The sequence below is a fragment of the Podarcis bocagei genome (assembly GCF_964188305.1).
Source record: "Podarcis bocagei genome assembly, chromosome: 1".
Classification (NCBI taxonomy): Eukaryota; Metazoa; Chordata; class Lepidosauria; order Squamata; family Lacertidae; genus Podarcis; species Podarcis bocagei.
Window position 1 is genome coordinate 44,392,095 of NC_138125.1, and position 21,406 is coordinate 44,413,500.

Below are 21,406 nucleotides of genomic sequence, written 5' to 3' on the forward strand. Positions count from 1 at the left end.
CAGCGGGCAAGTGTTTTAACTCTTGAATGAATTTCTGAGAAATAATGAGCAGCTGCCGCTAAAAGGCTTTAGAAGAAGTACACAGATAATGACCCTGGATATGGGCCAGTTCCTGCATTGCCAGATAATGAATCAGAGGCCCACAGTCTTAGTAGAATCATAGAATTGTAGAGTTGGAAAGGGACCACAAGGGTCATCTAGTCCAGCCCCCTGGAATGCAGGAATCTTTTGCCCAATGGGCTCAATCCCACAACCCTGAAGTCTCATGCTCTACCAACTGAGCTATCCCAACTTGTACAGCCTTCCATTCTTCAAGAAGCTGTAGGAATATGGCAGTATCATGGGCTATTTACTGATTTAGTAGTGTAGTGCCAAACCATTTACTCCCCTTGTGTTTGAAAATATGGTCATGTACTGTGGCCAACACTGATTATATATAATCTCCATGTTTCCCCTGTTAATGAGAGCAGTGAGAAAAGACCAAAAACAGCACCAATACCTGCCATGATGATTGCTGCAGATTTGAGGGTGCATCCAGTGTACTTCAGAACCCTTTAAAAAAAAAGCCTTCCATGTGGAAACAGAAGCAGTAGGTTTCTCAAAGGTCCATTGCACGACAACCTTCTGGTGAATTCTTCTCAACTAATAAATGCAACTGATGTGTCTATTCATCACATCACCATTTCAGTGTCTTTGACACACAATTCTTTTAACACAGAAGTTGCTGGAGAAGTTGCTCGTAAACATGGCAATCATTTATATAACTTATACCCATCTGTAGAGTTGCCAACAGCAGGAACCATTTTCTGGCAGTTTCCATAAGATTAAAACTAGCCCATGGTCTGTCAATGGGAGGAGAAACTTGACTTGGTAGCTTTGATAGTGTGGGCACCTGATATCTAAGCAGAAGCAGAGCCACACACTACCAGATTTATACCCTTATTGAGGATGATCAGTTTATTTTTCAAAGAAAACGACGGTTTTTAAAAAGGATATTTATTGACTTAATTTAAGTATAAGCAAACACACAAGATAATGCTATTTTTCTCCTTGTACTATGTGGAAGGTTCTTCCTCATCTTCCTGTTTCATCTGCTCAATCAGCTTCTGTCTTTCAGCGGCTTGGCGCATCCGCATCATCACGAGGCTTTCGTAATCCCGCTCTGAGACAACTGAACCCTAAAGAAAAAGGGATGGCAGGAAAAGTAAGGTGGAATCCCTGCTAGTTCTTTCAGAAGTCCTAAAATAAACACCACCACAATGGCACAAGAAAAGAGGTCTTCTGACGCAGAGTACCTTACAGACATTACTAGCTAGTGTTTATTGGCGATAAAGATTGTCCGAAGTGGGGACAACTCTAATGTAGCCACTCCAAGCAAAATGTCATGCCAGAATAAGTAAGCTCCTCCACTCTCAACTATTACAGTTGTGGCAGTTCTCATTACTACAGGTAATTGTAGCCTAGCTCACAGGGTAGTTGTAAAGGTAAAATGGGTGTGCAAGGGGACACAGACCCAGACTAGCTCCTTACTGAAAAAGTGAAACAGAAATGTAATAAATGATAAATAAATTTCCTTTTGCTACAATATAACAGGAAGTACTAAAGCAGCATCATAAATGTTCTAGGATCAAAATACTGTCTACTGCCTTAATTTTACAGGAACATAATATCACTTTAATTAAGAATAGGCAAAGCACTGCAAATACTCTTTTGAGAAGGGTTCCAGAATCTTAACTAGTAATTTCTTCCTCAGATTCCAAGAAGAGAACAATACAAATCCCCAAATCTAAAATTGTTGAAAACGAAACATCTTACATTGAGGGGATTCCCCTGGCCTAATATCCTGTAAAACCAGTGGAACCATTATCCTAGAAATTGTGTGTCATTTTATTTCTCAGCACTCTATTAAACAGATTCTATACTTAAACATTTAGTGTTGTTGAGTCTTAAGAGGGCTTATAGGTGGCATGGCTCTTTAATAGTAATCAACACCTTTTCATTTTTAGCTTGGAGCTATCCAATTCATAAAGCAGAGTAAAAATAGCCATTTCTGTACATTCCTGATTAGTCAGGCCTTTTAAAAAATTTGAAGGCAGTTGGCACCTTATATTTGTGACTTAATTGCTTATGTAACATATAATGGTGTGATAATACAATATAAAGAATCATAGAAGCATAGAACTGTAGACTTGGAAGAGACCCCGAGGGACATCTAGTCCAACCCCCTAAAATGCAGGAATCACTAAAGCATCCATGGTAGATGGCCACCCAACCTCTGCTTAAAAATCTGCTGGACTGGATCAGACCAAAGTTCTTCTGGTTCAGCATCCTGTCTCCAGGAGTGACCACAGTCAGGTGTCCCTGGACAGCTGCAAGCGTAGCGTGATTATTTGCTTCTGTCTCTCCACCACGCCTGATAGTCAGAATCTTACTGCCTCTGACCATGAAGGTGCCATTTGGGGGCGGGGAGAGATCCCATCTCCAACCCTAAGTAGAAATGCATGGGTCCCTTGAACTTGCAATTCAGAACTGGGTCTTATTGTATTCCCTTGTCCTCCCCCTCCTCCAGCAGCTACACTGAAAGTTGTTCAAGTAGTATTCCATAGAAGCCCTGTATTCTCTTGAAGCTTTGTATGTGTGGGCTGACACTTCACAGGTCTACACACCTACTTCCTGCAATCTCTGCAATTAACTAATAGTGTAAATCCCAGTTTCTGATGTAACTGAGTCAGCAAGGGCTTGGCACAGAACACGCACAAAGGAATTGCCACCAGCAAAACACATGAGTGGCTGAGTGAGAAGGGCAAGGAGTAACACCGAAGGAATGATGTTCTAAAGGTAGAGCTGAGAAGATACAGTGGACTTTTAAACATGGACACAGGTATGCTGTGCCCTGAGCTGGAAGGACTTCCTTCAAAATTCCCCTCTGTCTCATAGTAAGTAGCGACTCTACATTTCATTTTCTTCAATGTTAAGCTCTGCAACTACTTAAGCTCTAGAAATCCTTCATGAATATAGTTTTGCTAATTCTCGGCTCTGCCAATCCAGTAATGAGAGACTGATAATGACTTTTCTGACATGTAACATTCAACAATTCCACCATATGGATGCTGCTATGTGCTCTAGAATCTGGGTAAATTTGTTGAGATGATGATATGCATATACAGCCCTTTATTTGGCAGCCCCATAATTTCTTTGTGTGGTAAGGATTTAAAGTGGGCTAAAAGGGGCAAGTGGAGTTTGGTGACCTTGAGGTGGCAGATGAAGTTAGTATGTCCTGACACATTACTGCTTTCAGTCTGCATTAGATAGTACCTCATTTTGCCTAACAACTGAGGAAGGAAATGAGGTAGGGAAGGTAGCAGATCAAGTGAAACAAAGGCAGGGTAGATCAGAAAAGACTCTTTTGGAAATAATTTGGTCTTAAAAAGAGTTCTAGAGAAAGAAAGGAAAGTGGCCTGATAAATGGAAAATGGGAAGACCATTGCAGGTAGAAGGAAGAAAAAAAGGAGTGAGATGTGGATTTGTACAAAAAGCTGTGGGAAATTGTGTTAATGGGGGTGACAGATAAGGAGACATAGAAATGAAGAATACCAGAGAGGTGTTCTAAGGGACCACTGGATAAGAAGATGATTTGAAGCAGGGAGGCAGGGAAGAAGGCTGATGATGATGATGGGAGATAGGTCAGTAACTCTCTCTCAAATAGTACTATACTGGTTGCCACTGTCCTGAATAAAGGCTACTGCAGAAGCATGTCAGAGTCAAGCAGCAGAGGAATAAGAAGGGTCAAGCCCCATCCTGTACACTGCAATAACTCATCTGCTGCATCCCAGCCAGCTGGGATGACAGAACCTCAACTACAAATGCTTTAAAACACAACTATTTACACACTAAGAGTTATGATTGGCTTTCAAATTCACAATACTTGAAGTGTTTTGTGTATGTCTACTTAACATTTGGACTTTGACAGGAAATGCTACATGCGTTCACCATTTTCTTTGAAATATAGTGGTACCTCGGGTTACATACACTTCAGGTTACATACGCTTCAGGTTACAGACTCCACTAACCCAGAAATAGTACCTCGGGTTAAGAACTTTGCTTCAGGATGAGAACAGAAATCCTGCTCCGGCAGTGTGGCAGCAGCAGGAGGCCCCATTAGCTAAAGTGGTGCTTCAGGTTAAGAAAAGTCTCAGGTTAAGAACGGACTTCCAGAACGAATTAAGTACTTAACCCGAGGTACCACTGTACTGATAACTTGGACAGTTCTACAGTTCTAATACGGTCATGAAAGTCAAGTTGGTAGAACTCTTTCCCAATGATTTCTTTAGTGGAAGTGAGGGTTAACAGTCAAGTATTGCCTTCTCTGGGAAGCCAGCTTGTTAGGTTTTCTTTTTTCTTCCAGAAATTAGAAGAAAGAAGCTCCCCACTGACTCAGAAAGCCTCAATTAAGCTCAACACGGAGGCCTCTGGCCTCCTTCATCACACAGTTGGGAGCCACCAGCCTTTTTTATTGCTTCCCTCACCATGGACACTTGGCGGAGAGGATCCATCAGATCCTCTGGTTTCTTCAAGCGCCTCTCATTCAGGAGGCATAAAAAACTGGGCAATCAAGTCACGATCTGGAATCATAACAGCCAAACAATAGACACCAGCGGACAACAGTACAACAAAAGGGAGCTCCCAAGAGACTTGACGGGAAAGTCGGACTATTTATCGTGTCAGAGCGAGCAAAACCTACTCAGCAAGCCACTGCCACCTCCCAAACCACCTCGGCTATATCTGGACAGTGCCAGCTGCCCCAATATAATAAACCACACTGATTCTCCCTCTACAGACATTTCTTTCCCAAGCACTTCACGTCATTTCCACAAGGCCACTCAAACACAGCCAGACCTATTTTATAGGAACCAAGCCACAAACTGGTGGCTCTCTGAAACCACCTCCTCCTACAGAAATCCTATTCGTGATCCATTAGACCCCTTTTTTTCTTTCACATTGGATTTGGGGCCCTCACTCCTTGATGATGTTTTGCAGACACTCAGAAACCAGAATTTACTGTCAGATTAGCTAGACTTACAAATAAAAGCAGAGGAATTAATTACACCGAACCACTGGCTCATCTTCACTGCCTATACGCAACTAAGGCTGCTTTTTGTTTTTCTCAATGAACTGAGAACAGCAGACCAGCTAGCAGTTGAACACAGTATCTACTTGGAATTTACTAGGATTACTGTATTTCCATTCATCACACATTCCCAAGAACTCCTACTCAGAGTACTTCATTATGACAAGATGCTTCCTACATTTGGACCGTATCAGAGATTCTACAACTGATGTGCGTCTGGAAAAGGGTGGGTGGTTGTAACATGAAGGAACTATAAGGAACTCATGGATGTAGAAGAGCCTTGAACTATACATGACTGAAGTTCATCCTCTCTTATGCTGGTGCATATTTTCCTCATTAATGGGTATATTTAAGCTATTAGAAAGCCAGACTATTATTGGAAAGCAATTGTTTTTCTTTCTATTTGTCACAGGGGAAAGGAAGTGTATAACTATTGCTTCCACAATAAGCTATGAATAATCCATTGTAAAATGTGAAAGAGAATATATATTTTAGACCTTATTAAAAGTATTTCCTGTACTTCATTTGTGTCTCCTTTAATTTCCATTGGCAAGCACTCATGTAACAGTGTGACTGGGGAAAACCCTGTTACATCAAACTCTAGAAAGAGCAGGAAAGGGGCCACTGAAAGGAAAACCAAACAGCTACTGCTCTCCTAAGCATATCCAAACCACCTAAGACCCCCTTGTAAGAAATATCATGTCCCAAGGCTTGTTTATGAAATCATGTGGCTCCAGGGCCATGTCAAAATAATTTATTGAGTTACTGCCCTGAATAAACACTTAAAATGTGTAGATGGATTCACAGTCATATGCCCTTGCTTGCTATTGCAGGTCAGTCTCAGGACCAAAATGCAAGTGTTATTTTTGTGTGTTCTTATTTTTATTATGCATTTAGTCTTTTTTATATTGTAAATTTATGTTGCGAACCATCCTGAGAGCTATGGATGAAGGGTGGTATACAAACCATCAACAACAATTCCATGTTTAAACAAGAATACAAAACCTCACAGCTTTTATTTCAGAGAGAAAACAACCACCTCACATAGCTTTCCTGTGGAAAACTGCCGCATCACTGGCTGCTATTTACCTCCAAAGGTGCAATTTACTATCTGTACTGCAGATTGGAACCATATGGCTGCTGCTGCTTCAATATAAAAACAGTCAGGCTGTGCATATTTGTTTGTAAAGCATGACTAACATCACATGTAGTTTTGCCCTCTGTAAAAACTAACACTTGAATTGAATTATGAACTCCACCCGTTTTTGCATACTTGCCATAATGACTGTGCCATCAAGATAAAGCTGCAGCATGCCAAGAGTTCCTCAGTAACCAGGGACTCTTACCCTTGTTTCTGCTTCTGGCTTCACATTATAAACAAGTCAAGAGTCAGAACTGAGCTTAGAGTGATTTCTCAGGTTAACAGGATGGCCTTGTGAGAAACGCACAACACGCTATACTCTAAGCAGGGGTGGGGAACCTCAGGCCCACGGTCCTCATTAGGGCCAACGCAAGTCCCAGTTTGGCCCGTGAGACAGTTTTTCCCAAACCACGCCAATCTGCTGCCATAGGTGACATCAAGTGTGGGGCAGGTGGAGATGTGGCTGCTACTGCACAACTAGGAGTCAGAAAGTACACTCCCAGTTGTGTGCTGTCACTAATCCAATCGGCTGACTGGCAGCGAGAGTACAGTGGTGCCTCGCAAGACGAAAATAATCCGTTCCGCGAGTCTCTTCGTCTAGCGGTTTTTTCGTCTTGCAAAGCAAGCCTATTAGCGGATTAGCGGATTAGCGCTATTAGCGGCTTAGCGGCTATTAAAGGTTTAGCGGCTTAGTGGCTAAAAGGCTATTAGTGGCCTAGTGGCTTAGAAAAAGGGGGAAAAGGGGGGGGGGAATCGGAACACTCGCAAGACGTTTTCGTCTTGCGAAGCAAGCCCATAGGGAAATTCGTTTTGCGAAGCAGCTCAAAAACGGAAAACCCTTTCGTCTAGCGGGTTTTCCGTCTTGCAAGGCATTCATCTTGCGGGGCACCACTGTAAGTCTATTCATTGACAGGGGGTGACTTCAAGCTTGTTTTTCCTTTTCTAGCAGGGAACATGTCACTCAATGTCAGATTTGTCAAAGTGGCCTACCAGGGTTAGCAGAACCCAGGATCTGGCCCGCTGAATGGATCTAGTTCCCACCCCTGTTCTACAGCAATGTATATTGGCATAACTTTTCAGCTAGCATGCCAGACAATTCCCACTTCAGCACAAAAAGTGATGCTTACTCAGATGCTTAAAAAGTTGAGGTAATTTTAATGTTTTAGTATTTTAACTTTTGTATGTTTTAAAGTATGGCTGTGGATTTTTCTTGATTCTGTTGTTTTATCTTTTTGTAAACAGCTTTATTTATTTATTTATTTTTACAATCATGCGGTGTAGAAATGTTATGAAATAAATGAATAGCAGATTTGTCCTGGTGCAAGTGCCAAGCTAGTGTCTCTGCTGCAAAAAAATATCTGCTTTTGAATCATCTTTGCAGATAACAGATAATATTTCTAACAAAAAAATACATTAAGTATGCAACATCACATAACTCAAGGAGCAAGCCAACAAACAGGTTAATGCCGCAAGAGGTTTCCTTTTAGAAGCATGATGACAGCACAGACAAAACAAGCACTGTGTGGGTATACAGTCTACATGCTTAATGGATTTTACAATATTTCAGGAGGAGGGCACCTAAGTTAAGTATTTATTGGAAGGCTAGTAAACATGAACAGGATAGTAAAAAGAGCCTCAGGGCAGACAGAAGTCAAGAGATAAGCACTGAAGTAAATTAGTCATTAAAATTCAATAACTTTTTTTTAAGTATGTAAATACAGACAGAATTGGAAGAGGATCCCAAAATATAAAGAGGCATTAACACAAAAGATGTCACTTAAAATTGGGAAGAGAAAGAACAGAGCAAGTTACAAGCATTCATATTCAAGTACTGCCAAACAAAATAAGTTGTGGGAAGTTTCTGTAGAAAGGATGTAAGGAATCAGTGATGTCACCTCAGGAGTAATTATACAAAAAGAGGAAGGAAGGTGATCACCGCAGGCATGGCACAAGCAACAGGAAAAATTTTGCATATCAAAGTGAAGTTTACTGGAACTTCACTTGTCAAAGGCTAAGGATGCAAAATATAAGTAAACTTTTCACAGGTTTAATATTTTTGTGTAATTGTAAAAATTCTAAAAGCAATTTTAAAGTCTCCTGATTAAGAATATTACCATATTTTGTGTTGTAATGTATGGATGTTTATTTCATTTAGGTAATTTACACAGGTTGCAGGATTCAGCTTTTTCTGTACTGAATTTAGCTTACAGTACAGAAGTTTACTATCTTTTCAAGTAAAAAATCAGTATCCACCTACTGCATTTTTTTAATAATAAAAAAACATTTGGATCAAACACAATCCTGCTATTTTAGGCAACCATCCCAGTTCTTATGAAAACTGATTAATAAAAACTAGCAGGTCAGTTAGCTTAGGTGGAAACTATTACTTCGGGGGGGGGGGGAGTACTGGAGTTTATCTCCAACCTGAAAGGCATACCAGTTGTATCCCTTCTAGCTGGAAACCCACTGAAAAACCAGTACTGAATCCAGGAATTACATGAATTGCAATTACCGTATTTTTCGCCCCATAGGACGCACCAGGCAATAGGACGCACCTAGGTTTTTTTGGGGGGGGGGGAGGAAATAAAGAATTTTTTATTTATTTCCCCCCCAGGTGCGGGGCTGGGGTGGGGGAAGCCCGAGCTTCCCCCAACCCCAAGAACAGGCTGTTATCCACAAGCCGTGGGAGAGCTGTGCAAAGTCGCACAGCTCTCCCATGGCTAGCGGAGGGCTGCGCGAAGCCCGAAGCTTGGGGCGTGCTGAGCTCAGCGCGCCCCAAGCTTCTGGGTACCGGCAAGCTCTCCGCTAGCCGTGGGAGAGCCACACGACTCTCCCACGGCTAGCGGATAGCTTCCTGAAGCCTGAAGAGCGAGAGGGGCGGGTGGGCACCGACCCCCTTCGCTCTCCAGGCTTCAGCGAAAGCCTACATTCGCCCCATAGGACACACACACATTTCCCCTTCATTTTTGGAGGGGGAAAAGTGCCTCCTATAGGGCGAAAAATACGGTACATCCCACTGAAAGCTCTGCTATGTGTCCAAATACAAAACCTGCTAAGGTATCATCTAAGAAAGAGTTCAGAATAGCACAATCCCAATGTCTGCACTCCAGCAAGTAGCTGGAAGGCCTCTGTATCAGAGCATCTAGCACTTCCGCAGAGCTATGAACTCAGTCACAGCTCCCAGCTTGGGTTCATACACATTAATCCTGTGCAGCAGGCAGAATATATGGGCTCCAAGTAAGAAACATATGGAACGGAAACAAGCCAAGATAAACTCACGTCATAAGCCAGAGGCTTCATAAGAAGCAATAAGCTAACTTGAAAACCAACAAGAGCTTCTGTTTGGAGACAACTGTTGCTCTTCAGTCCTGAGAAAACATCTTTTATAGGCATTGTTTGTGATAAGAATGTAAGAGTCTTGATGGATCAGGCTAGTGACCAATCTAGTCCAGCATCCTGTTTTCACAATGGCCAACCCACAAGCAGGACCCAACCACAACAGCACTCTCCCCTCCTGTGGTTTCCTGCAACTGGTATTGAAAAGCATTACTGCCTCTGGCTGGGGAGGCAGGGCATAGCTATCATGCCCAGTAGCTTCGCCTATATTGCGCAAGGGAGAAAAACATCTCTTGGCCCCAAACAACCTGAAAGTACTGCTGGATTCCACCTAGTTCAGCACAACCAGTCACAACATTTGTTCCCTACTGCACTCCAGGCAAGACTATTTGCGGCCATAAACACACAGCCCTGTGGAGTCGGGCAGGAAAGTCACTCTTTGAAAAGAGCTGAAAGTGCTCCCTAGATGGAGCCATCCAGGCTCAAACAAAACCTCAGGGAGGCTGAGAGGCAGTTTCTCAGGAACTACTACTTGGAATTAAACACAAAGTAACCGGCTAGCAAAACAAAGGAAGACGCAAATAACAGCCTCACCTGAGAAACTACCAGAATACCTGCTCATTAAGTAGACAGCTGCTACCTTTCCACCCACACACTATTGAAAAAGCTATTCAAGCCATGTGCACAGAGAAAAGGAGGACAGGCTTTGGCCCAGAATTCTCTTTTCTTTTGCTTTTAAAGAATATCTGCATGTGCAGAATGAATAGCTGGGCATTCCCATCTCACATATCTATAAAACAGTCCAAATCAAGATAATAAAGTGGTATTTACATGTTCCCACTTCCCTCCATCACCCATTTATCTAGTCTGTTTCGTCCTTAACACATGAAGACTCTTATTTCATTTACGACTAACAATAGGTGCTCTGATTCAAGACACAACAAGCTATAAATGAAAAAGTAAAAACAAATGAAGCTTCAAATATAAAATGGAAGCTCAGATGATCTTGCACTCTACGACGCCAATTCCCCTGCCTTCAACAGAGCAGGGGAAGTTCTAGAAACATTAGAACAGTCTTTATAAATGTAATATTGAAATGGTGCAATAAAGCAAATCCACATTTGGGGATGTGAGGAACATATAGCTTAGATCTGCTTTCAAACAGATCACAGGGGTTTATTTTACCTAGCAGATTTGCAGACAGTGCATCACGTTTGTAGGCCTCTTTCCAATGATGGGACTTTGTCAACAAACAGAAGAGAACATATACTCTAAAGCAGGGGTGGGGAGCTGGATCTGTCCCCACATCCCCTCCCCACAAAATTGACAGGTGGGTGGCAAATACACAGTGCACAAAGTGGTGGTGATCTGCTTACTTCCTGGTCTTGCAAAGCGCTCTGCACAGGGCTTTGCAAGACCTGACCATCAGCTGATGCTGGGCTGGAGGTTTCCCACCGCTGCTCTAAAACCATGAGTTTCATCAGTAAAACAAGCCTTTTGTGGGAGAATTATCTGCCCCAATCTAGTTTCTCAGAAGAGATCGCTTCCCAAGGCTCATCTTTCATCAACTGTGCATGTACTTCTTCAGCCCAACCCTAAACAAAGCAAACATCACACAGGATCCTCTCTATTACTCCATTTAGCAATAGCCCAATTAGTGCTGCAGCAGATCATATCTATACAAGCTCAACATCAAGCCAGATTTATACCTGCTTTCATTAGAACAAGTTCATAAATGAAAAACTTTAAATGGCTTACAGTTGCTCAGTGAATGCTTCCCAAGGCAAAAGTACAAAGATGAACGGAATATTTTTGCTAGTGCCCATACTAGGTGTATGCAGAGTTCAAACAGATTTTAAGAATCACCAAAGGCAAAAGTAGCAGCTTGTATTGGTCCTACCTTGGATATCTGTGGCAGGCTGGTGCCATCAGCAAACACAGGATTGCTCTGTGGTTGGCCCTCTAGCCAGGAGATTTTTAGAGGATTGCTTATCAGGCCAACTTCATTCTTCACTGCCATCTCCTAATGAATAAAAACAGCCTCTTCATTTCATGCTTCCCATACTAAGCCCAGAATAACAGAATAGCCACAGTTCAATCGATTAAACAATTCTGCTAGATCAGCATTCTCCAACCTCGTGCCCCCAGGTGTTTTGGACTATAATCCCCATTATCCCCAACCACTGATTATGCTGGGCTGATGGAAGTTGGAGTCCAAAACATCTCAAGGGCATCAGGTTGGGGAAGGTTGTGCTAGTTGGAGCTGAAAACCCCTCCAAGCTTGTATATGAGCCCCTCCCAGTCCCTGATTAGCCCAGTGTTTCCCAACCTTTTTTGGGCAAAGGCACACTTGTTTGATGAAAAAAATCTCGAGGCACACCACCATTACAGCCCCGTGACGTCAGCGCGCAGCGTCACGCCGGGAGGGACGCACGAAAGTGTAAGTTTCAATTTTTTCCCCTCCCCCTTGCCGGGGAACCTCCAAGCTTTGGGGGTAGGGGGGGAGGAGGCAGCAAAGCGAGGCAGGAAGGAGAGCGCGGCTTGGCTGGGTGAGCTTTGGCAGGGGCAGGGAATGAGAGCCGCGAGGCGGGCGCTGCGGACGGAGGCGCTGCCCGCCGAGCTCGCAGGCAGCCAGGCAGGCAGACGGCGAGAGCCCCGCACTGGGCGGCCTCTCCTTGCCGCCGCCGCCCCGCCTCTCGCCGCCCGACTCGCCCGCCTCCCTCCAGGCAACATCTCGCGGCACACCAGGCAACATCTCGCAGCACACTAGTGTGCCGCGGAACAGTGGTTGGGAAACACTGGATTAGCCCATCCCATTTTCATCAGTAGGCTTGTGTGCACACATTAATGTGAGAGAGTGCATGCCAGTGCCACATGGATGCACCATGTGATAGGGGAGAGCTTGTGGGAAAAGTAAAACAAATCCAGCTTGCTTAAAGCAGACCACACTAAATGTACTGTATGGAAGGGTGAAAAGTAAAATAGTCAGATAATCTAATGGGAGGAAAATTCCTTCCTAACTTCATTAAGGTTTTCTTCTGCATCTAAGGCTCATCATAATATGGAGAGAAGCATCCTAGTAACAATAACAAAATCAGATGTAGCGTTTTAGGGTTTACTGGTAACTATCTTGATAGTGGTATTTGCATACTGATGGGAGAAGGTTTTACCATGATAATTTTGTTACTCGGGCTAGTTTTGTTACTCAGAGTGGGTGTTTAAAGTATCAAGAAACTCTATTCACATAAATTACTTATCTATCTAGAAATGTTTAAGTATGGTTTCCTAAACTGCAATAAATGCTTTCCCTTTGTTTTGGTGAAGTTTCTCAGAGCCTCCCACCCCTCTATAAACACCCACCCGTTGCTGAAAGATGGGGAACTGGCCCTGCTTTCTGCGCCAGTCATAAGGGTTGGGTGGGGGAAGCCCAGTTGATGTAGAAGAGTCATAGAAAGACTTCTAATGATACCTTCTTCCATAAAGGCCAATATATACCACCATAAAGGTGCACTGAGAAATTCCCAAATCAAAAAACTTACAGCAGCTTTCACCGTGGCAAATTCCACAACTGCACTCCCAGTCTTCTTGCTAGAGATTAGCAAATTCAGAACCTCGCCATACTGCCAGAATCAATAAGAAATGTAAAGTCAGACATAGGTCTAGGGGAGAAACCGTATGTTCTAAAATGTGATATATGACAGCTCTTGCCAAAGTCTCCATAAATAACAAATGGAAAAAAGGACTGAAGTGGGATGAGATACAATACTGGTGAAGAGTACATTTTGTGCTGAGATATACTATGCATAATCATGTCAAAATGCTAGCTAAAGAGTTTTTAGAGATGTTACAATAGCAGTCATTGATTTGAGGCCAAGGTCATCATAACAAGCTTGAAATGCAACACAGCCATAAGTCAGTTCACAGATCACACTCTCACAGCAAAACCCCATAGAACATCATCATCATGTGATGTAATGAATGAGGTTATTGTTCTAGCCTAGTTCTGAATTCATTGTTCACAAAAAAAAGAGAGAGTAAGCCCAAGCTAGTCAAATCTGCCTAGCAGTTACAAATAGGGATGAAGTAAAGATCACACGTTAAACCACACCATCAAATTATTTATGAGTCATACCACAGGGATATATTGGTTGTATTAAATATTAGCTGACAAGTTAATAAATTCCTTATGGTGTCCTCCTGTACCAACAAAAAGGAATGGAATGATTTATAATTACCATGGGAGGGCCTCATTAGTTTATGAAGATATCAACTTTCTTTGCTTATTCTTACAGTTTGCTAGGCAAAACCAACCAACCAAGGTGAAAGGAGCATTTTGGAACAGGACCTTTTGTAGGATTTGCAGAAGAACGTCTTTTGAGTAGCCTCCTTTAGTTTCATCTTCTTTCTTGCATTTCCAGCGTAGCTGATGAGGAAAAGTTAGAAATTAATTTCACACTGTTCAGTGTACTGGATGCAATATATAGCAGAATCTAGCACTTGGTTTTACATCTGTGATGCTATAGAGGCAATAGATTCAGATGTTAAAATTTGTAGACATACTAAAAGGAATGTCTACACTGCACAGAGACAGATATACATAGTCCTAGCACAGGGAAAAGTTCACATTTAGAAGATCTGAAAATTACTACATACATCAAGCAGCATCTGGCAACCTGTCAGTATCCCAAGTCACAGAGACTTAACTTCTAATTACCTTCATCCTAGTGCCTAGATTCTAGATTAAAGTGCAAGGAACACATTAAGATGAAGTAAGTGACAATTCCAGTAAGCAGCGAGGATGCCAGAGACAGTCCAGCATTCTGTGTGGCCAGAGGCGATCCATGTGGCTTCTACTGATGGAATGATAAGTTAGTTGCTCATCTCTCTTCATAGCTCAATTTTTGGGAATGTCTTACTTTGAGCTTGGGTGTTCCTTTGCCCTCCTCTCCATACCCATCATGTTTGCCTCAAAGAAGAAAAAGAAAAAGAAAATGAAAACTACACTGACATTTAATGATTGAAAATACTCAAGAAAGTCTATGTTCTACATATCCTTAGCTTGATTTAAACTCCACCACAGGGGATTTGGGTGTAGGTTGGCAATTATCCTGATAACTATACAAGTTAAAAGGGGGTTCTATTTTGACTCTTGTTACTTCCAGAAGTAGGGCTCCAATGACAGTGAGAAAATTTCACTCAGCCATGAAGCTCACTGGGTGGTGACCTTGGACCAGTCACCATCTCTTAGCCTAACCTACCTCACAGGGTTGTTGTGAGAATGAAATGGGGGGACGACATCACACCATGTACACCAACTTCAGATTATTGGAAGATAAAGGTGGTATATAAATGTAGTAAATAAAATTGGGGGTGGGAGGATAAAAATAGCACTGAATGTTCATAAACCAATCTCACATGCCAACTGGTACTGAAAAATCTATAACAAATATTGCAAAGTTCTTTGCAAACATTCATTAAAATAATCGTCAATACCCTCCTCATTTCCACATCTGCCTGGGGTGAAAAAGGAAACAAGTGGCACAGCTTAGAAGAGACCAGAGCTATAATCCTGGGAGAAGGTCCCCCTGAACTCAATTTACTTCTTAGTAGCCATGAATAGGAGTGTGCTGTACACCTCCCAATTTAACTCTTCTTGTTTGGCCCTTCTACTTAATAAAAGAATATTCTGCCACTAAGCTCCACAACAAGAGATGCAGCAAAGAAAAGGCTATTTTTCTACAGGCATGTACTCCTTAACAACAAAAGCAAACTGGCTTTGAGCACCCATGGGCGTGTTCTGAAGAGAACCGTGGCAAGACAACTTTGTGGCAGGCAGAGGCTCTGACCTTGCCTGGCCTTACCTCGCACTCGCTGTTCTTTCTCAAGTCGTATTTGTTCCTGGATAAGTTTTTGTTGTTCCTCCAGCTGGCGGGATCCCTCCTCACGTAACCGTAGGATCTGGGGAAAGAGGCAGAAGGCAAAAAAATGGTGGCCATGTTGCCAAGAAAAGTGGCTGTTACAAAACAATCTACTCTTTAACTTGTAGGTATGAAGAAAGTGTCACAAGGAATAGACCAGCAGTCTCCTGTATAGCAACAACAGCCAAATTGAAAAGTGTTTTTTTTTTTAAGGGAAGAATAGATACACAGGAAGCAGCCTTATATAAAGTTAGACTATCTCTCTCTACAGGTTTTTTTTTAGAAAGGAGTCTTACCTGGAGATGCCAAGGATCAATACCTAGGATCTTTTGCATGTGAAGCACACTCTACCACTGAACTATGCCCCTCAAGTTTATAATCCCTTTATGCCATGTTTTCACACAGCCTGAACCTCAATGTTGCTACTCCTATAGGCTGCCAGCATAATTTATCTTTCAATACCATTAACTTTCTGCTCTTTATAATGGCTGTGCACATAAAGGATCCCATCCTCATTTCTGATATAAAATAACATTTTGTTTGGTTGCTACCCTTACCTCTTGCTCTAATGTTCTAGTTATCTGGATCTCTTCCTCCTTGCTAACCTGGGACTGGGCTTCTTTTTCCCGGGCTTCAAGATCTATAGCAAAAGAAGAAGTCCACAAGTTGGTAGAGCAGGAGACTCTTAATATCCGGGTCGTGGGTTTAAACCCCACGTTGAGCAAAAGATTACTGCATTGCAGGAGGTTGAACTAGATGGCCCTTGTGGTCCCTTCCAACTCTACAGTTCTATGATTCCAAGATAGGACAAACCCAAACAGATTGGTTTTTCCTGAGATTCATTTCTAACAGAATGAATCACTGCTCACAGTACAGTATATTTAAGAGCACCTACTGATACCACCTCAAATTTTAATGAAAACAAACAAATTGCAGACATGAACAAATGGTAAGGATCCTGCAACCTGGCATTTGCTCCATATGCAAAAGAATATTCTAGATTTACATACCAAGTTTGACTTTTTTCCTCCTTTCATCAAGTTTCTGAGTCCTTTCTGCTGCCTGTTTCTTTGCTTTCCTCACTTTATCATATGCTGCCTGCAGTAGTGATAGGACAAGACAAAACAATAAATCAAAACAAAATGAAAGTTTCAATCACATATCTAGAAATATTAAAATTAAAACAAAACAAAGATCTGCAAGTGTCATGGACATTCAGATTGTGTTTAACAAGGATAAAAATTTTAATAATTCAAGACTTCTCAGTAACTAACATTAGTAATGTCCACAAACGGAGGAAAGAAAGATGGACCAGGATATGTAAAATCAAGAAAGATACAAATGTTTGAAAGTATTCTGAAGTATACATCTTACTTATAATGTCTGTATTAGATCACTAGCCCAGTTTAATGCTAGCACTGCAGGGGCAGCATGGTCTGAAACATACTGACAACAGGCGTTGACAACAGGTATAGTTTTGCTTGCAGCTTTTAACAGGGATCCAAAGAATGGGCAAGAACAATGGAATTGCAAGAGCTCTACCTGCTTTCATGTCACAGCAGTTCAAAATACAGGAGAAAACCAATGAAAAAAGCAGTTACTTTTTTCAGTAATAAGATCTGTTGCAGCAAACGAGTTTAAAACTGTGCATATAGTTCTCCCTCTATCTCTCTCACATTTTTTAAAAATTCCATCTTATTTCTTCATATGAAGTATTATATACTCAGATAAGTGGAACCCAGCTCATTTTAGAACCCAAATACTTGATCATAATGCCAAAAATCTCTTCCATCCCAAGCTATCAGCGATCAGTTTGAAATGAAGGATTCATATCGAGCCTCCAAGGCAAGAATAAATTAGTTTTAACCTTCCCCAAGATCAACGAACACATTTACACTACGAGGTGCCACAGGGCACTATATTGTTCCCAATGATATTCAACATCTATATGAAGCCACTGGAAGCAGTCATTTGGAGTTTTGGAGCAAGGTGTTGCCCTGATGAAACTCAACTTTATTTCTCCATTACAACTGAGTGTGGAGCAAGATGCAGTGGTGGCCTGGATCAGAGTCAATAAACTGAGCTTGAATCCTGGAAAGACGGAGGTTTTGTGACTGGGTAGCTACTGTTTCTGGGAGATAGGCCAATTGTCTGTTCTGGATTGGGTAGCACTTCTCCAGAAGGAGCAGGTGTGCAGTCTGGGAGTATTCTTTGATCCATCTCTGTCATTGGAGGCTCAAATGACCTCTGATGATTATAGAGTTCTCCCTCCATGCAAGTATGACCCAGCCTCATCCACTCACGGTTTAGAATAGGAGTCTATTGCTGAGAGAAGTAGAGAATTTCTGTACATAGGCTATCCAGAGATATGTAAGGGAACAGTCAGAAACAACTTGTTGGCTTGTACTGGCCTGAAATAAGTTTCTGACTGCACTTTTCTTTTCCAAGTATTCATGTCTAACAGCAGAGCCAGAAAATGCTTGGAGTTCTAACAGAGCATTAAAATAACTCACCCTTGCTGCTGCATCTGTTAAAACTGCCAAAGCTTGAGACAACTGATGGAAGAGCTCAGCTAGGAAACAGAAAGTGAAAAAAATGAAACAGCAATAAGAGAATGCATACAATTCCTAGATATAGAACTGAGTAAATGATTGTCTGAAATTTGTCTTAGTAAATAATTTCAGAGAACACAACAAAGCTTCTTACAATATTTGAAAGTCAATCCTCACCATAACTTCAGAACTTCAGTTTGCTCCATTTAAAATACAGTTCGCCCCTTATGCAAGGATCAGTGGTTCATTCTTAATATCTTATTTCTAAACTTACAGGTGATTCCTAGTAACTTGTATTCAGAGGACACAACCTTGGACAGTGAAAACAGAACTTAGCCATCATGTATGAAAATACATTTTATTTTGTCTGTCCTGAATCTCAAACAATTAGCCCACTTCTGAATACAAAATACTGCTGAGTCATCATTTAATTGAATATATTTATATCCCCCCAGATAAGCTTATGAACATTGTAAGGCAGCTTGCAGCAATAAATATAACATATTGAGCAATTACAGAATTAACAGAAGTCAGTAAATTAATCATCTAGAATAGCAGCAGCTAAAAGATGAAGCCCACATAAAACCATCAACTAAAGCATAGAAGAACAATAAAAATCTCAAATCTGCTTAAGACTCAAACAATGGGGGTCCATTCACAATTTCTGAGAGAGCCTCAAATATCGGGGGGTACCACAAAAAAGCTCTGTCTGTGGTACCTGCCAATCCTATGGTTTTAGCAGGCCTAAAAACTGCAGCATTTGACAACCAATGGACCTGGTACACAATAGGCTTCATGTGATTAAAGGGTCACATAAATAATCAAGCCTAGATACTGATATCCAGAACATTCCATCTATTACCAATGAAACACACCAGTGTAATTCTGGATAAATCTAGCCACTTCTAGTGATCACACAGGGAGAACAGTCAATAAAAGCTAAGAGTGTCTATGAATACTTTCCATACCTGCTTTGGGGTTGTCTGGATTTTTATCTGGATGGCAGGACAAGGCCTTCTGTCTGTAGGCTTTCTTAATCTGTAAATGACAGAGCAAAAACAATGCAATGAACAGTGTGATTAGCAGATTAAGGCAGTATTCAGTTATGTAGAAGATAGGGCAACAGGCAACTCAAAGTAAATAGGAAAAGTTTAAAAATAAGCTCATTCTTTTAAGAGGTTTGTTTTGATGCCAGAGGTTATCTGCCCAAATGCAGGCCTACCTTATACCAAGCAACCCTGGTATAACACTGCTGTAGATATGACAAACACACCTGCTGCCTAATGCGTCCTCAATGCTTGGACTGCAGTTGCTCAGGTAAATAAAAATATTTTATTTGACAAAGTAACTGTTTCGCTGATTCCATCCAATGACAACAACCTGGCCTGATAGGAACTGAACATGTGCTGACACTTGGCCAGAAGCTACAAAATACTACATGAGTTCCATGTTGGCCAGCCCCGATTGTTCTTGCTGTTTCTGCCTGTGAATCAAAAGTGCACTCCAGAAGCCTCAACCCATCCTTGCAAATGCACATTTGATGGGTTGTTCAGTAGTGCTGGAAAAACTGTATTACTGATCTTCTCAGTAAGGCACCTCTGAGTTCTCTGGCACATTGAAAATCCGTGTGATGGAAAAAAAAGAAAAGAAAAGAAAATCCGTGTGAGACTGTTAAGACACTGAATCTTTCTTCTGTTCAGGTTGCTGGATCAGATGTTGTTAGCATCTTTCCAGCAGTACAATTCTGTCACAACAGAGATACTATGAAGTATAGATCACATGCATTCATTTTAACATTAATACTCCTTATCAGAAACATTTTCATATGCAAAGCAGTCTCTTATTATTCTAAGATAGCTACCTTAAAAAGTTCTGTCAATATACAGTACCTACAGACGTCTGGTATTTAGGCACCACCTAGTGGACCAAATGAGTACTAAAAAGACAACTTGAAGCTATTGATCCTTAAACTTAAAGCAAAATATTAACACAATAATATATAACAACACTATTTGACTACTCAAAGTGCTTAATACCCACTGTTGCAGAAACTGTTACAAACATGCTTTCAAGAAGCTTCTAAAATGCTTGCCTGTAACAAGGAAATATCACCTCTAGGAAGGAAAACATGTTAAAATTTGGCTTTTTAAAAAATGCCTCAAATGGGGGTGAGGGGATCAGGATAACAAATAAAAATAAGTCTTCTAGCAACTTTTGAGGAACATACTTGCAAGGTTGCCACAATGTTTGCCCACACAAAGTAAGACAGCATTATTATCAATTTATGCCAGATGGAGAGGCTGAAAGAATTGTGGCCAAGATCGATGCAAACCAAGGACTTCCTAGTTCACAGTTCACCTCCCCCATCATTATACTCACCACCTCAAGCATCCAAAGCAAACCCAAGGGGCCATCTCAAATCACAGTTCATTCATGCAGTCCAGTACCACACACTTGCAAAGCCTATCATAAACAGATTCCCACGAGAGGTGGTGGACTGTCCTTCCTCAGAGGTTTTTAAGCTGAGGCTCGATGGCCACCTGTCATGGATGATCTAGGTGAGATTCCTGCATTGCATGGGGGGGGGGTTGGACTAGATGACTCTCGGGGGTCCCTTCCAACTCTACCATTCTATGAGAGAGGGCTCGGTTGGCAGAGCACGAGACTTTAATTCCACGGTCGTGGGTTCGAGCCTCATGTTGGACAAAAGCATTGAAGGTTTGAACTAGATGACCGTCGTGGTTCCTCCTATAATGACTATGAAAAAACAGTAGTATGATCGCATTTGAAGAAGGCGCGCAGGGCTGCACCCCGGCGCATCTCAGGTTTACTGGGGAACTTAGAAGGGGGACCCATCGAGTACAGTGCCAAGTGGCCCCTAGTAAAGTGTGTACAGTATAGCATCAATACTTTAGGCTATGGGCCCTTGAACTCAGCAGCTCGAGGGCCCTGAGGTCTTGTCCCGTAAGGAGCGGCAGGGACAGAGCCCCCTGCTATAATTCTGGCCCTCGGGGGCCTGCGAAGGTCCGGCTGGGCCCTCAGGGATCTCCAGCGGCCGCCACCGCCGCTTCTCCCTCCCCTCAGCCCGAGGCCTTGCCGACCTCTTTATCCGACGCCTTCTCGCCAACTCCCAGCAGCGCGTACAAGTCCAACTCCAGCAGCTCCTTATCCACCGCCATTTCTCTTCCCGCTCCGACCCGCTTCTCTACAGAGCCAAAGGGGCTGTTACTCCCTCGACTTGCCCGACCGAGCTTGCCTTTCCTCAGCTAGGCTACCCTCGCCCGCCGCCCCAACAGCGACTCGCGCTGCCCTGAGGCTGCTGGGAAACGTA

The 21,406-nt window shown here is 42.2% G+C and overlaps 2 protein-coding genes across 3 annotated transcripts; one reads left to right on the forward strand and one right to left on the reverse strand.

Moving 5' to 3' along the window:
• Positions 1 to 979: 979 nt before the first annotated feature.
• DNAJC17 (DnaJ heat shock protein family (Hsp40) member C17) lies at positions 980 to 21,396 on the reverse strand. Its single transcript, XM_081209949.1, has 11 exons — positions 21,177 to 21,396; positions 19,044 to 19,113; positions 18,037 to 18,095; positions 16,534 to 16,621; positions 16,081 to 16,163; positions 15,467 to 15,563; positions 14,522 to 14,571; positions 13,951 to 14,028; positions 13,145 to 13,225; positions 11,506 to 11,628; positions 980 to 1,178 (listed from the first exon to the last, which is right to left on the reverse strand). The coding sequence occupies exons 1-11, from the start codon at positions 21,252 to 21,254 to the stop codon at positions 1,056 to 1,058; spliced, it is 930 nt and encodes a 309-aa protein (XP_081066075.1). The 5' UTR covers positions 21,255 to 21,396; the 3' UTR covers positions 980 to 1,055.
• Positions 1,072 to 5,647, forward strand: LOC308595882 (uncharacterized protein C15orf62, mitochondrial). 2 transcript variants are annotated; one of them, XM_081210600.1, is made up of 2 exons: positions 1,072 to 1,204; positions 4,406 to 5,647. In XM_081210600.1, exon 2 carries the CDS (start codon positions 4,528 to 4,530, stop codon positions 5,068 to 5,070), a length of 543 nt encoding a protein of 180 aa, XP_081066726.1. In that variant the 5' UTR covers positions 1,072 to 1,204; positions 4,406 to 4,527; the 3' UTR covers positions 5,071 to 5,647. The 2 variants fall into 2 exon arrangements, with proteins under 2 accessions (XP_081066726.1, XP_081066725.1); XM_081210599.1 differs by lacking the exon at positions 1,072 to 1,204 and adding an exon at positions 1,213 to 2,936.
• Positions 21,397 to 21,406: the final 10 nt, after the last annotated feature.

Coding starts and splice junctions, on each gene's coding strand:
- DNAJC17 (XM_081209949.1), bottom strand. CDS start 21,254: ATGGCGGTGGATAAGGAGCTGCTGGAGTTGGACTTGTACGCGCTGCTG. Junction 16,622..18,036: donor TAACAGATGCAGCAGCAAGG/GTGAGTTATTTT, acceptor TCACTACTGCAG/GCAGCATATGATAAAGTGAG. Junction 14,572..15,466: donor GAAAGAACAGCGAGTGCGAG/GTAAGGCCAGGC, acceptor TTCTTCTTTGAG/GCAAACATGATGGGTATGGA.
- LOC308595882 (XM_081210600.1), top strand. CDS start 4,528: ATGGACACTTGGCGGAGAGGATCCATCAGATCCTCTGGTTTCTTCAAG.